This window comes from Culex pipiens, chromosome 3 (genome assembly GCF_016801865.2).
Source record: "Culex pipiens pallens isolate TS chromosome 3, TS_CPP_V2, whole genome shotgun sequence".
Classification (NCBI taxonomy): domain Eukaryota; kingdom Metazoa; phylum Arthropoda; class Insecta; order Diptera; family Culicidae; genus Culex; species Culex pipiens.
The window spans coordinates 20,222,307-20,237,188 of NC_068939.1; the positions used below are offsets into that span (position 1 = coordinate 20,222,307).

The 14,882-nt window shown below is 34.0% G+C and overlaps 1 protein-coding gene across 2 annotated transcripts in view; it reads right to left on the reverse strand.

Moving 5' to 3' along the window:
* The window catches only part of LOC120412871 (glutamate receptor 1-like), a 306,882-nt gene that overhangs the window by 37,119 nt on the left and 254,881 nt on the right, over positions 1–14,882 (reverse strand). For both annotated transcript variants that reach the window (XM_039573502.2, XM_039573501.2), the window contains exon 4: positions 8,029–8,282. In XM_039573502.2, coding sequence (XP_039429436.1) covers positions 8,029–8,282 — 254 coding nt within the window. The remainder of the gene's footprint in view (positions 1–8,028; positions 8,283–14,882) is intronic.

The window sequence follows — 14,882 nt, forward strand, 5'->3', positions numbered from 1 at the left end:
TTTTCAAAAAGGTTACCTTCGAATGGTAATGACCTGAAAGCTTTGACCTTTTCTAAAAAAATTACTGAATTACCTTTGATTGAACAAAAAATTAAATAAACATTTTCGTTGAGCCTTATTTTTTTGTTTCGCAAATGCTTTTTTTCAAAAAATAATACCGTCGAAGATTTTTCGCCTTTTTAATATTCTGAAGAGAATCTAAGAACAGTGTTAAGAACAGTTGAGAGCACAGAGATTTTTGAATTTTCAAATTTTGTATAGAAACAAGAAAATGAGGTTTTACACACATTTTTCCGATTTGTTGACCGATTTGCTTACATGGTAACAAGTCCTAAAAGGAATAATTTTTGTCCCTGATCCCGAATTCGAGTTCCATTTTTCAATATCTCGTGACGGAGGGGCAGTACGATCTTTTCTATTTTTGAACGAAAAAGAAACGTGTTTTTCAGTAATTTGCAGCTTGAAACGGCGATGAGATGGAAATTTGGTGTCAAAGGTACTTTTATTTAAAAATGAACGCCCGATTTGATGGTGTCCTCAAAATTTTGAAAAAAACCTCTTTTTCAACAAAAAAAAAAAAACAAAAAAAGTTTCAATTTTTTTTAATTTTTTTGAATCTGCAAAAGTGTAATTTTTAATTTTGAAGAATTTTCCACATTTTAAAAATTCAAATTTTACGAAAAAAGTTTTGATTTGAAAAAAATCTGATTCTAATAGTTTTGAAAAACTTGTAGCTTTTGGAGCAAAAACATTTTTAATGTTTTTCTTTTATGCTTTCATGATGCTGCACTACACGAAAATCTCCAGCTATCGTCACACGGTACGCAACCTGGTAGCAAACCGTTTGCTGTTTTCCTTTCCAAAAATGTTATCCTTTCTTTCACCGTGCAGGGCAGCTCGGGCTGTGCGAAAGAAAAACCCCCGGGAAAAATCTGCACACTTTCCCAGTTCGCTCGCATCAGTCGGTGCTACTTCGCTCGGAAAAACCACAAAATTGGAAAAAAAGCTCGGCTTCTCGAAAGGAGTGGGGCGACATCATGTGTGGCATAGAACGAGGAGAGGGATTTGTGGTCAGGTCGGTCATCTCAGAAACGTATGCAGCATGTTCCCTATCGGTCAGGGAACAGCCCTCTGCTGCTGATGACGATGCACTTGAATGCTTCTTCGGTTGTAGGGAAAGCTTTTTTCTGTGCTTTTTTTTTGCTTTTTCATAAAAGGAGCGAGCAGAAGAGAGGGTGGTGCAAATTATGAAATGAATTTGAACGAATTATGCAGATGACTGGACTGCAATGTGCACAAGCATGTAGAGTAGATTCCGGGATGTGACACTTGGTGGACAGTTTGCTCTCCAACCTGGTGCACCGGCATCAAGGGAAAAGGGGTCAGTGCAAGAACGTGGAACGAGGGCATATCTCGGCAGGAAATGGCCAGTTGTGGTTCCTAGGGGTTGTTGGGAGGAAAATTGCTGCTTAGTTATGTATGAAAAGTGGGGCAGAGATAAAAATGCTTTGCAGAATTTTTCACTGACAGTTACTTGTAGAGCTTATGTTGAATGATTTTTTTCATGAGATTCACTCAATCGTCGCTGCATTGTTATGGATCATAAATGAAAGACGTTTTCATCGGGATCTTGTAGATTCGAGTAAAATCGATTGCCTACCTACCACATTGAATTACTTTTCCTTCATTTTAATATAAAATGAGCGGTTCTATTTCAAGCAGTCTATTCAATTTGGTAGATCCATCTAGTTCTATCGAATCTAAGTCTCACTCATTAGAGCTTCAATTCTAAGAAAACTACTATCAGAAGACATCACTGGTAGCCTCAGGGTGGTTAACCATATGACATCATGGTTTCATGAAGAGATTCGTATTAGCTAAATGAAGGATGAGATATTAGGCCTTTTCCCCAGAGGCGGGTAACTACAGGCGACCATGTAATTTTGAAGAGTCTCCTGGAAACTTGCAAGTACGGGAATCTAGTTTTTGCGATAAGGTGAGCCTCAAACAATATGCAGAAAAGCTGCAGCAAAAAATCTTGCTATTAAGAAATTTTGGAAAGATTCATACGACACATTCAGAAAGGAAGTTCCAAAAGCATTTCCCTTTGAAGCCATATCAAATCCCATTTCAGGCAAACACCCCTCCTCTGGATATTAATTTGATTGGATTTACGCAGATTATTTGTTCGCCACTAAAACATGTCCATCATTATGATCCCATGTTCTCTGGCCAAAGTCTTACGAAATATTCACAGGAGCTATCATCAAACACAAATTCAACCCAGTATCTCTTTCTCTCGTCCACTGCCGGGCAAATTCAAATGCCTTCCCGGAAGATAGACAATAGTCGTGAGAAGGTACGATTCCTTCAGCAGTTCAGGGTACGTAATCAAATAACCCGGTCTGGTTTCGGAATGATCTTCAGGGAAAGAGGCTCGGAACCGTCCAGGGAGGTCGATTTAGCTTAGAATCCGTTCTTGGTTACTTTAACTTGCCAAATTATTCTCAAAACTTCTAGTAAAGTTTTTTTTTCCAATGTTTATAATTGTACCAGTGTCAAAAGATTTAAATACGATTAAAAAATTTAATAAAAAATATTTTGCTTTAAGCTCCAAGCATTCATTTGAAATTAACAACAAAATAACTGAAGAAATAAGGGTTATTAACTTTCTTCAATTAAGGTATAAAAATACTAAAAGGCATTTTTAAAATTATTTTTCAAGCGAAGTTATTTAATTTGTCAAAGACATTTATCCTTCCAAAAAAGTTTTATCTACTGAGTATTTCTTGAAAGAATCCTATGAACAAAATATTCATTATTGAACAATATTCTCTGCGAAATAGGTCTTTTCAATTTATTTTTTAATTTTTTTATTCCGGCTGAAATTTTTGTGGTGCCTTCAGGATGCCAAAAGAAACCATTTTGCATCATTAGTTAGACCATATAATTTTCCACACCCAAAACTGGCAGCGCTAGTCCGAGAGAATGATGGTCTCGAGTCGAGAGAATAGTGGTATCATTCACGGACGCAGAGAACACAGCTCGAGATGGGCGATAGAACTATTCTCTCGAGGTTCATTTGCAAAAAAAGTTCATCCGTCAAACAAAAAACCAAAAGTGTCGACAACGGGAATCGAACCAGAGACCTTTGACAAACCAATCCAATGACTTAGCTGCCTCGGCCACCACAGCTTGGTGACCAAGGAGAAGTCAGAAGTCGATGTATGACACTTGCTGGAGATTTATTGATTCAACTAACGAATGAACTCATTTGTTATGATGGTGTGAGTTGGTACCATTATTCTATCGATGTTGGCACTGAGCCCTCAATAAATTTTGAGAGAACGATTATCTCGACTCTGAATTTTGAGTGCATACAAATTTGGCGTCTGTCCATACAAAAATAATAGATGAAAATTTAAAAATTTGTATCTTTTGAAGGAATTTTTTGATCGATTAAGTGTCTTTGGCAAAGTTGTAGGTATGAATGAAGATAGAACTGAAAAATTATTTCACTTTTTGTCACTTAAACTAGAATTGTAAGCACTCTATTTCGAATTTATTTTTATTTTATTATATGTTTCAGGACTGTTGGAGGAACTGTTGTTATGTTTTATGTTTTATGTTTTATGTTTTATGTTTTATGTTTTATGTTTTATGTTTTATGTTTTATGTTTTATGTTTTATGTTTTATGTTTTATGTTTTATGTTTTATGTTTTATGTTTTATGTTTTATGTTTTATGTTTTATGTTTTATGTTTTATGTTTTATGTTTTATGTTTTATGTTTTATGTTTTATGTTTTATGTTTTATGTTTTATGTTTTATGTTTTATGTTTTATGTTTTGGGTAATTCTCTACCAACTCACACAGCAGTTGCCCCGACCCCTCTTCGATTTGCGTGAAACTTTGTCCTAAGGGGTAACTTTTGTCCCTGATCACGAATCCGAGGTCCGTTTTTTGATATCTCGTGACGGAGGGGCGGTACGACCCCTTCCATTTTTGAACATGTGAAAAAAGAGGTGTTTTTCAATAATTTGCAGCCTGAAACGGTGATGAGATAGAAATTTGGTGTCAAAGGGACTTTTGTGTAAAATTAGACGCCCGATTTGATGGCGTACTCAGAATTCCAAATAAACGTATTTTTCATCGAAAAAAACACTAAAAAAGTTTTAAAAATTCTCCCATTTTCCGTTACTCGACTGTAAAAATTTTTGGAACATGTCATTTTATGGGAAATTTAATGTACTTTTCGAATCTACATTGTCCCAGAAGGGTCATTTTTTCATTTAGAACAAAATTTTTCATTTTAAAATTTCGTGTTTTTTCTAACTTTGCAGGGTTATTTTTTAGAGTGTAACAATGTTCTACAAAGTTGTAGAGCAGACAATTACAAAAATTTTGATATATAGACATAAGGGGTTTGCTTATAAACATCACGAGTTATCGCGATTTTACGAAAAAAAGTTTTGAAAAAGTTGGTCGTCATCGATCATAGCCATTCATGGTCACCCGCGACAGACACGGACGACGAAACAAAGAGAAACGCAAAAAGTAACTTTTTCAAAACTTTTTTTCGTAAAATCGCGATAACTCGTGATGTTTATAAGCAAACCCCTTATGTCTATATATCAAAATTTTTGTAATTGTCTGCTCTACAACTTTGTAGAACATTGTTACACTCTAAAAAATAACCCTGCAAAGTTAGAAAAAACACGAAATTTTAAAATGAAAAATTTTGTTCTAAATGAAAAAATGACCCTTCTGGGACAATGTAGATTCGAAAAGTACATTAAATTTCCCATAAAATGACATGTTCCAAAAATTTTTACAGTCGAGTAACGGAAAATGGGAGAATTTTTAAAACTTTTTTAGTGTTTTTTTCGATGAAAAATACGTTTATTCGGAATTCTGAGTACGCCATCAAATCGGGCGTCTAATTTTACATAAAAGTCCCTTTGACACCAAATTTCTATCTCATCACCGTTTCAGGCTGCAAATTGTTGAAAAACACCTCTTTTTTTCGCATGTTCAAAAATGGAAGGGGTCGTACCGCCCCTCCGTCACGAGATATCAAAAAACGGACCTCGGATTCGTGATCAGGGACAAAAGTTACCCCTTAAGACAAAGTTTCACGCAAATCGAAGAGGGGTCGGGGCAACTTTTCCCGATTTCGTGTGAGTTGGTAGAGAATTACCCTTTTATGTTTTATGTTTTATGTTTTATGTTTTATGTTTTATGTTTTATGTTTTATGTTTGATGTTTGATGTTTTATGTTTTATGTTTTATGTTTTATGTTTTATGTTTTATGTTTTATGTTTTATGTTTTATGTTTTATGTTTTATGTTTTATGTTTTATGTTTTTAGTTTTTAGTTTTTAGTTTTTAGTTTTTAGTTTTTAGTTTTTAGTTTTTAGTTTTTAGTTTTTAGTTTTTAGTTTTTAGTTTTTAGTTTTTAGTTTTTAGTTTTTAGTTTTTAGTTTTTAGTTTTTAGTTTTTAGTTTTTAGTTTTTAGTTTTTAGTTTTTAGGTTTTAGTTTTTAGTTTTTAGTTTTTAGTTTTTAGTTTTTAGTTTTTAGTTTTTAGTTTTTAGTTTTTAGTTTTTAGTTTTTAGTTTTTAGTTTTTAGTTTTTAGTTTTTAGTTTTTAGTTTTTAGTTTTTAGTTTTTAGTTTTTAGTTTTTAGTTTTTAGTTTTTAGTTTTTAGTTTTTAGTTTTTAGTTTTTAGTTTTTAGTTTTTAGTTTTTAGTTTTTAGTTTTTAGTTTTTAGTTTTTAGTTTTTAGTTTTTAGTTTTTAGTTTTTAGTTTTTAGTTTTTAGTTTTTAGTTTTTAGTTTTTAGTTTTTAGTTTTTTAGTTTTTAGTTTTTAGTTTTTAGTTTTTAGTTTTTAGTTTTTAGTTTTTAGTTTTTAGTTTTTAGTTTTTAGTTTTAGTTTTTAGTTTTTAGTTTTTAGTTTTTAGTTTTTAGTTTTTAGTTTTTAGTTTTTAGTTTTTAGTTTTTAGTTTTTAGTTTTTAGTTTTTAGTTTTTAGTTTTTAGTTTTTAGTTTTTAGTTTTTAGTTTTTAGTTTTTAGTTTTTAGTTTTTAGTTTTTAGTTTTTAGTTTTTAGTTTTTAGTTTTTAGTTTTTAGTTTTTAGTTTTTAGTTTTTAGTTTTTAGTTTTTAGTTTTTAGTTTTTAGTTTTTAGTTTTTAGTTTTTAGTTTTTAGTTTTTAGTTTTTAGTTTTTATTTTTTAGTTTTTAGTTTTTTAGTTTTTAGTTTTTAGTTTTTAGTTTTTAGTTTTTAGTTTTTAGTTTTTAGTTTTTAGTTTTTAGTTTTTAGTTTTTAGTTTTTAGTTTTTAGTTTTTAGTTTTTAGTTTTTAGTTTTTAGTTTTTAGTTTTTAGTTTTTAGTTTTTAGTTTTTAGTTTTTAGTTTTTAGTTTTTAGTTTTTAGTTTTTAGTTTTTAGTTTTTAGTTTTTAGTTTTTAGTTTTTAGTTTTTAGTTTTTAGTTTTTAGTTTTTAGTTTTGAGTTTTTAGTTTTAGTTTTTTAGTTTTTAGTTTTTGGTTTTTAGTTTTTAGTTTTTAGTTTTTAGTTTTTAGTTTTTAGTTTTTAGTTTTTAGTTTTTAGTTTTTAGTTTTTAGTTTTTAGTTTTTAGTTTTTAGTTTTTAGTTTTTATTTTTTAGTTTTTAGTTTTTAGTTTTTAGTTTTTAGTTTTTAGTTTTTTAGTTTTTAGTTTTTAGTTTTTAGTTTTTAGTTTTTAGTTTTTAGTTTTTAGTTTTTAGTTTTTAGTTTTTAGTTTTTAGTTTTTAGTTTTTAGTTTTTAGTTTTTAGTTTTTAGTTTTTAGTTTTTAGTTTTTAGTTTTTAGTTTTTAGTTTTTAGTTTTTAGTTTTTAGTTTTTAGTTTTTAGTTTTTAGTTTTTAGTTTTTAGTTTTTAGTTTTTAGTTTTTAGTTTTAGTTTTAGTTTTTAGTTTTTAGTTTTTAGTTTTTAGTTTTTAGTTTTTAGTTTTTAGTTTTTAGTTTTTAGTTTTTAGTTTTTAGTTTTTAGTTTTTAGTTTTTAGTTTTTAGTTTTTAGTTTTTAGTTTTTAGTTTTTAGTTTTTAGTTTTTAGTTTTTAGTTTTTAGTTTTTAGTTTTTAGTTTTTAGTTTTTAGTTTTTAGTTTTTAGTTTTTAGTTTTTAGTTTTTAGTTTTTAGTTTTTAGTTTTTAGTTTTTAGTTTTTAGTTTTTAGTTTTTAGTTTTTAGTTTTTAGTTTTTAGTTTTTAGTTTTTAGTTTTTAGTTTTTAGTTTTTAGTTTTTAGTTTTTAGTTTTTAGTTTTTAGTTTTTAGTTTTTAGTTTTTATAAGAAGTTTTTTTTTATACCAGTAAAGCAGATGAGAATACCAATGCAGCACACTCAACGGTAATAATCCGTATGTTACTTCCCCTCTTCACCAGATGTCACACATCCTTTTCCTCGCATTGGAATCCTCTAGTCCTGTCAGTCCAATCCAGCTAGCCAATTCGTATAACTGTGCGTTCTCACGTGAGTCCTCGCACATAACTTGCTCAAAAAGCTGCTCTGCCTTCAGGAAAATAGAGATATATCTGTTTCACAATAGTCCACAAGGAGCGGTCAGCATGATTCCTGAATGCTACTGCTCGAGTTTCATTTTAACAATTTATACAAAATTGGATTCTTGAAACGGCTTCCAGCTCCAGCTAGTATAGGGATATGGGGAGGGAGGAGTTGGCACACGGAGAGCATATGCGAGCTATCGTTTAGCAAAAGGAATTTATCTTGGAACGAAGTAGCTCTCATCTTTTCAAAGTTGGAAAAACTAATACGCTTTACTGGGAAAGGATTGTGGGTCTTGGGCAACGTTCATATTTTATGCATTGTTTGCTGTGCTGTTACGGGGCAGGGATTTGCGTCTTAGGTTAGAAACTTCATTGCTAATTAAGTTTTCTCGGTAGATGTCTTTAAGATGATACCGAGGAATTGCTTTAAGGGGTTTTCGCTTTAAATTGGTTCAAAGTGAATAATCTTTTTGAAGAAATTGTCATAACAACTTACCAGCCCACTCAGCAGGTAGTGATAGGTGCGCTTGCCCAGCGTGATGTCCCGCACGTGGCTCACCACGATGTCCTTAGCCAGCTCGGTGCTGCAGTCGAGCACGATGTGTTTGCGGGACCACCGGTTCAGCTCCTCGATCGTGCGCAGAAACTCGATCGCGTCGCTGACGTTCGAGATCCGCTTGACCGTCTCCACGTGGAATGTCTCGTTGCCGGGCCGCAGGCCCTGGTAGATCTGCTGGAGCCGCAGGAGGCCTGAAAGTGCAAAAAGAGAACACATTCAAGTTATCCAGTTAAAACGCACCACAATCTAAAAATCTCACACCCACATTAAGTAGACCACCCTGCTGTGGAGTGCCAACTGAGTGAAATCACTTCCGTTACGGTTGGCAACTTCCCCCTCTTGGGTTGACACTCCCCGCCGTGACTGGCGTTTGTCAAAACAACCCCTTGTCTATTTTGCTAAACCCCCGTAAACATCAACCAAAGCAACAGGTGCAAATCCACCGACACGTCGTTGACAACCCTCAAGAGGGGGTGGTTGAAAATTGCGTTACGTTGTTAATTTTTCCCAATTTATTGTGGTCTTTTTAATCAAACACAACTCCTTAAATCAGTTAGGAGAGTTACCATAGTCATTCTTTTTCGGGTTGGATTAATTCAATTTTTCTTGACGTAGATCTTAGTGCGGAAGGTTGTTTTTTGGGTGGGTATATTTTTTTGGACTTACCACGTCAAAAAAGGGTCACTCGCGAAGTTGAGAGCACATTTTTCCTGTCAACAGACAAATTAGCATCACGTTGATTTGATGAAAGGACACCGGGAGTTTTTTTGCGTTTTAATTTTTCCGTTGGGAAATAATATTCAAGCCCACCGATTCTAAGAAGTACTTTGATATAGGAAAAGGGTGACGTTTCCACAGAATTTGCGTTTTTAATTTGGAGTGGTTCTGGTGGAAAAATAAGGTCAAATGGCGTTTCCCAGCCAGCAAATTTGCAGAGTCCTGATTAAACATCTACTTGACTTGTTGACTTGAAGTAAGCGATAAAGTCCTAGAAATCAATTTTATATGATTACGCAAATTTACTCTTCCTATAACTGAACTGTTTTATGCCAACAGTTGTGAATAATTTCTTCTGAATCACCTCCAACTTCATTACAATGATTTATTCTAGTACTTCACATTCCCCGTAAAAATACTTGACATCATGAGTGTACTTGTCGCTCACAAGTGCTACGAAGTCGTTTGATGTTTCTCGTGAAACCAAATCAATTATCACAAACGCTGCCAGCAGTGGGATTCGCGTTGCTGTTTCGCAATTAATTTCACTTTCTCAGAACAGGGAAAATTAAACACTTGAACTGACAATGGAGAGCAAACGCTGCTGGGATGTCTTCTTTAATTTGCTTTTTTTAAAGAGAATTTATTTTATTATTTTTCAGGCATTATTTTTTTTGGAATGTTAAATGCTTTTTTTTTCATTAAAGAAATAATTGAAATTTGATACATTCTGCAGCAGAATTTATTTGCTTTTGTATCGCACTCTAAACTTAAACTTAAACAAAGTAATTTTTCATTTAGAAAAAAAAAACAAATCTTTTTGAGTTTTTTTGTTTTTTTTTGTAACTTTGCAGAATTATTTTTAACAGTGTAACAATGTTCCACTAAGTTGTAAAGCAGATTCTTACAAAAAAATAAGATGTCTAAACATAAGGGGTTTGCTTGTAATAATCACGAGTTAATCTCTGTAATAAACTTCTGGAAGAAATTTCATGATAAAATTGTTGCCTTCGGTAAAGTTTTTATCCGTGAAATTTAAACTCCCAAAATATGTATTCTAGATTTTCAGCTTTTAAATATGTTTAAGGGGACCAGAAAAGGAAACCTCTGAGCCATAGAAAATCATGGGCTACAAAAAATCTTTTTGAAATAACGAATTTCATGTTAAAAAACACTTTTAAATTATTTTATTTTGTGAAGTCGGTTTAAAAAAAAGTTCAACATTTTCGAATAAAAACCACATTTAGTCAATTTTGAAAAAAAAACATCTTTTTTTAATGTGAACACAAAGAGGCGAGTTGTTCCTTTTAATTCCGCTATATATTTTTAATATCTTGACAGATACTCTGTTCTGTTCTGTTCTCGACTAATTTAAAAAAAATGTGTACAGAAGTTTTCATAAAACAAAATAAAAATAATGAAGTTTTCATAAGTGTCGCTCAAACTCAGGGGGGTGACATCTATATCTCACTACAGGCAGCTCGCCCGCAGCCAACACAAGATGTCAACTTCGGCACCAGAACAAAAGGGAGCTGTCAATTACGTCGCCAGCACAAAAGAACAGCTATTCGCTACGGAACCAAAACAAAGCAACTGCGCACTGTAAAAAAAGTACAAAACCTGCAGGCGTAAAATGAAAATAAAGTAATTATTGTTTTAAGTAAAATTTTACCGCAATGTATGTTTAAAAGTTAGTGTATGTTTATGAGGTGATTTTTATCAATTTATTTGCAAAAAAAATGCTAAAGTTGGGATCATTAAGCGCTCATCGGGCCGATGACCTCATTTCAAGTTGTACTTGTATCACATGAAACGTTTAACTTAACTACTGTGTAATTTGACATTCACTACAGTAATTCTTACAACAAAAATTGAATTATTAATAAAAAATATATTTATTTTCACTGTGCGCAGTTTGCGCGCGTTATTGATCTCAATCACCCAAGATGGCGGCCTTTAGCATCCCCCTGCTCAAACTGCACTCAATTTTAAAATAAGAATATCTCTGCAACTTATGGTACAATTTTCAATGTCAGAATAAAAAAAAATTGTGAAATTGTCTGATCTCATCGATTTTTTTGTAAATTTTTAAAAACAAGAACTACGTTTTCAATTTGATATTTCAATCTTTTGGAAAATTAATCTTTAGTTTGAGTTCATTGAAATATTTTTTGCAATTCCGACGTGAAACTATTTACTTTTCCTGTCATTCTTGAACGACGATATAGCCTACTTTTCTGTACCAAAAATAACTGAATCGAATAGCAACACTTTTCAAAATAAATGCTGAAAAGTTCTACTTTTCAGCACTCAAATGGGTGCTGAAAAGTTGAACTTTTCAGCACTTGTTTCGAAAAGTAACCCTTTTTCAACATTTTTTTGATTTAAACGATTTATCGACAAAATACATGAAAATTTGACATAAAATTTCACTCAGTGTGTGTTTTTTGGAATTGCAAAAAATGTTGTATGGAACTCGTTGCAAAACATGATTTTTTCAGCACTCTTCGTTTTTATCCAACTCGGTGAACCTCGTTGGATAAATGTACGACTCGTGCTGAAAAAATCCTCTTTTTGCAACTTGTTGCATAAACTACTATTATCGCATTTAAAAAGCGTTTATTGCACTGTTGGGTCGCGGACCCTATTATGACATATGTAATTTTGTAATACCCCCCGTCACGCAGTGTTTCCCTCATTGACCGCTGGGAGCGCTAGTAGGTTGACAGTACAGACTGTCACGTTTGTTGTTGTTTATCTTCGTGATGTTATTTCTGTGATTTAGATTTAAGATTTCGTATTTTGTATAATTGTGAAATAAAGTTCTTCTGTGTTGAACCTCCGAGGAGGCAGGTGGCCTCTCGGAGCCTTGAAAACCACCGTGTTTTATTTGTTCGGAAAGAAACGTCTTCGTCCGCCATCGTTCCTGAAGCTACGCCGTCGTCCGTGAGTTGTTGGTTCCGGCAGTCCCACAAAGAGTAAGAACACAACGTAGGGACTGGCCGATTGGGCCGAACACTATTTTGAAAAATGAGATTTTTTCTCAAATAATAACAAAATGGCATTAACTAAGTACTTTATGTTTGCAAATTTGATATTGAACCAAAAAATTATGTGAATAGTTTTTTTTAAATAAAACTCGAAAAAATATAACTTGGTGACAAAATTTTTGCCCATACTTCTTTATGCCATGAAAGATTATTTGTTTAGTCTCCTTAAACATTAAACAATTTTTTTTTAAATCTTACAGATTTTGAGAAATCTTACAGAAATGAGAAATGGCAGAATTTTAAAAACTTTTTTAGTGTTTTTTTTCGATGAAAAATACGTTTTTCAATCGGAATATCGAGTAGCCCATCAAATCCGGCGTCAAATATTACATAAAAGTCCCTTGGACACCAAATTTCTATCTCAGCACCATTTCAAATTTTTGAAAAACACCTCTTTTTTCGCATGTTCAAAAATGAAAGGGGTCGTACCGCCCCTCCGTCACGAGATATCAAAAAAAGGCCCTCGGATTCGTGATCAGGGACAAAAGTTACCCCTTAGAACAAAGTTTCACGCAAATCGAAGAGGGGTCGGGCAACTTTTCCCGATTTTGTGTGAGTTGGTGGAGAGTTACCCCTATACAAAAATAATTAACTGAGAAAATGTAGAGATCAACTCGTTTCAAAGGTACATTTTAATACAATTTTTTCTAGTATGACGTCAATGGTTGGTTTGCTGACCAAAATTTTATTATTATATTTATTTAATTATGATTGTTTCCTACACAAATCAAATGAAAAAAACACATCATTTTAAAACTTATTCGATCAGCATTTAGAAAATTATGTTTGACCGAATTCAAATATTTATTGAATGGATTTGTGCACTGAGTTTTACCAGCCAAAATTCATGAAAATCGCTTACACAAATGATTTGATGCACGAATTCCATAGAATTAAGCCTAATAAGCTGATGTACAGATTGGACTGAGTGATCCACATAGCCCCACCTACCGAGAAACAACACTCTGGCATTCCATTTCAGATAATTTCGTCCCTTGATGATTTCCATTAAAGTGCCCGGGAGTTACCCGCACCTATCCGGGGCGAGCCATCGTGGAGTCCAACAATAAAAACATAGCAAATCTCTCCTCCCAGAATGGAGGCCTGTGTGCCAGCCAAGCATGAAATGTGGGTCCGGCTGCGCTCAAGTGGCTCGTCCCGGCAGTGTTGCCAGAATTCTGAGGCGAGACTTCAAGGAAGGGCGCGTCCATTTGCCGAAAATTCACGGTAGGCATTTATCATTTTTCTCGCAGTGTTTTTTTTTGTTGCGCCTGTCCAACAATGAATCGAGATAAAACGGTTTTTTTGCACAACCGCCCGCACATCAGGGGCAGGCTTACGTGGAAGTCTAGTTTTCGGTCGGTTGCTTCCCGGAGATACCCTGGGTGGCGTCCGATTTCTGGGCTGCTACGGATTATGGTGAACTGGTTTTGGGGATTGCAAGCTGGGCCTCGAAGCGCAGACCACAATGTAATTATTTAGCAGCAAAGGGTCCAGTTTGGCCATCTGAGGTATAGCATTAGAGCACTGAACTGAGTACGGGGAGCTGTCCAGTGCATATCTTACAGCACAATCTGGTTAGGTGTTTTTATCATGGAGATTTCTCACCATAACTCCTGCACTAACATGTTGGCCTCATTACTTGAATGGCTTTATTGTTTGTTTAGATCCTTATATTTAATTCATCAAATTGATCCATTTTCCTATTGCATTTCCAAGAATCCCTTATCAAACTGCTGATGTGGTGAACTTTCCATTCGCCCTTAATTAATCCAATCTCACTCAAGCTTGGCTCAAAACATCAGTTTCCGTCCAAAAGGATTCATCGAACTGTGCGTAACATCGTCGTCGTAATTGCTTTATCAATAGCATTAGTGTCCTCCCGTACAGACATTGAACACTGGCATCGAACGCAGGAACTGATAATCCTTGGATAAAACCATGAGAGAGTGGTCTTCTAAGGGGAGAATAGAAAATGATGGGTGACACAAAGACCACATATCATTCGATGTGGTTTCATGGGAGAGTCTCTTTCCCCTGGGAAATGTGGCTGTGTGATTTCTTCCGAGTGAAAATCCCCAAAAAATGGGCTCCAATTTATTATTTGTTACATTGAGATAAAGCCAATCCACGGAGTCGGACAGGACGATGGATGAAATCCATTTTTATTTTTAGAAAAAAGAAATTCAAGTATTTGTCTAATTTCCAGTAATTTCATCCACGTTCTCGCCCAAACCACAAATGACCGCACGTGGCCGCACAACCTGTCACCCAAAGTGTTATTTATTTCACACTCGCCATTTCTCGGAGAAAAAAAAAATCAGCAACACACTGAAACAAAAGCCCCGAAAATTCCGACATCACTTAGCGTCATGTCATCTTTGCAGGCGGCCCAGACGGAGAAAGCGCCCATCTTTCGGTTGCGGTTGGATTGCCCGGAATGTGAGAGGACACAAACACACACGTACGTTTCGTGTCATTTCGTGTGGGTGGGTGGAATAAGCCAAGTAACGCCCCGGACCAGAAGACATGTGGGTAACACTAGCACGGATTTTGGGATGACACGTGGAATGGCCCCGGGAGGCAAGTCGGCTGACGTGGAAAAAAGGCGAAGAGATCCGCCGGAGTCACCGAGGTGGGAAAATTGCAAATAACGTGTCAACGTGAGGTGGAGATTCGGATGCGTGGAGAAGATTTTTGAGTTGTATGAAAAATATATTTAAAAAAAAAACAGTAGAAAAAAGATTCCAATCATTGCGTTGTCCTACAGTTATGATTTCAATAAAAAGTATGTAAAATAAGTTTTAAATCATTTTCAAATAGACTGAATGTAGTTCAAACTCGATTTTCCAAAGCCTCGATTATGTAAAGGTTTCTGAGGAACTTTTACCATCAAATTCTAGTTCTGGAATAAAAAAAAATGAGTGATTTACTGTCTGTTATAAAAACAATTGCATTTTCCCAATATTTAATCACCGCCATTTTTACCACCAGCATATCTCAGCAATTAATGGTCCGATTTTC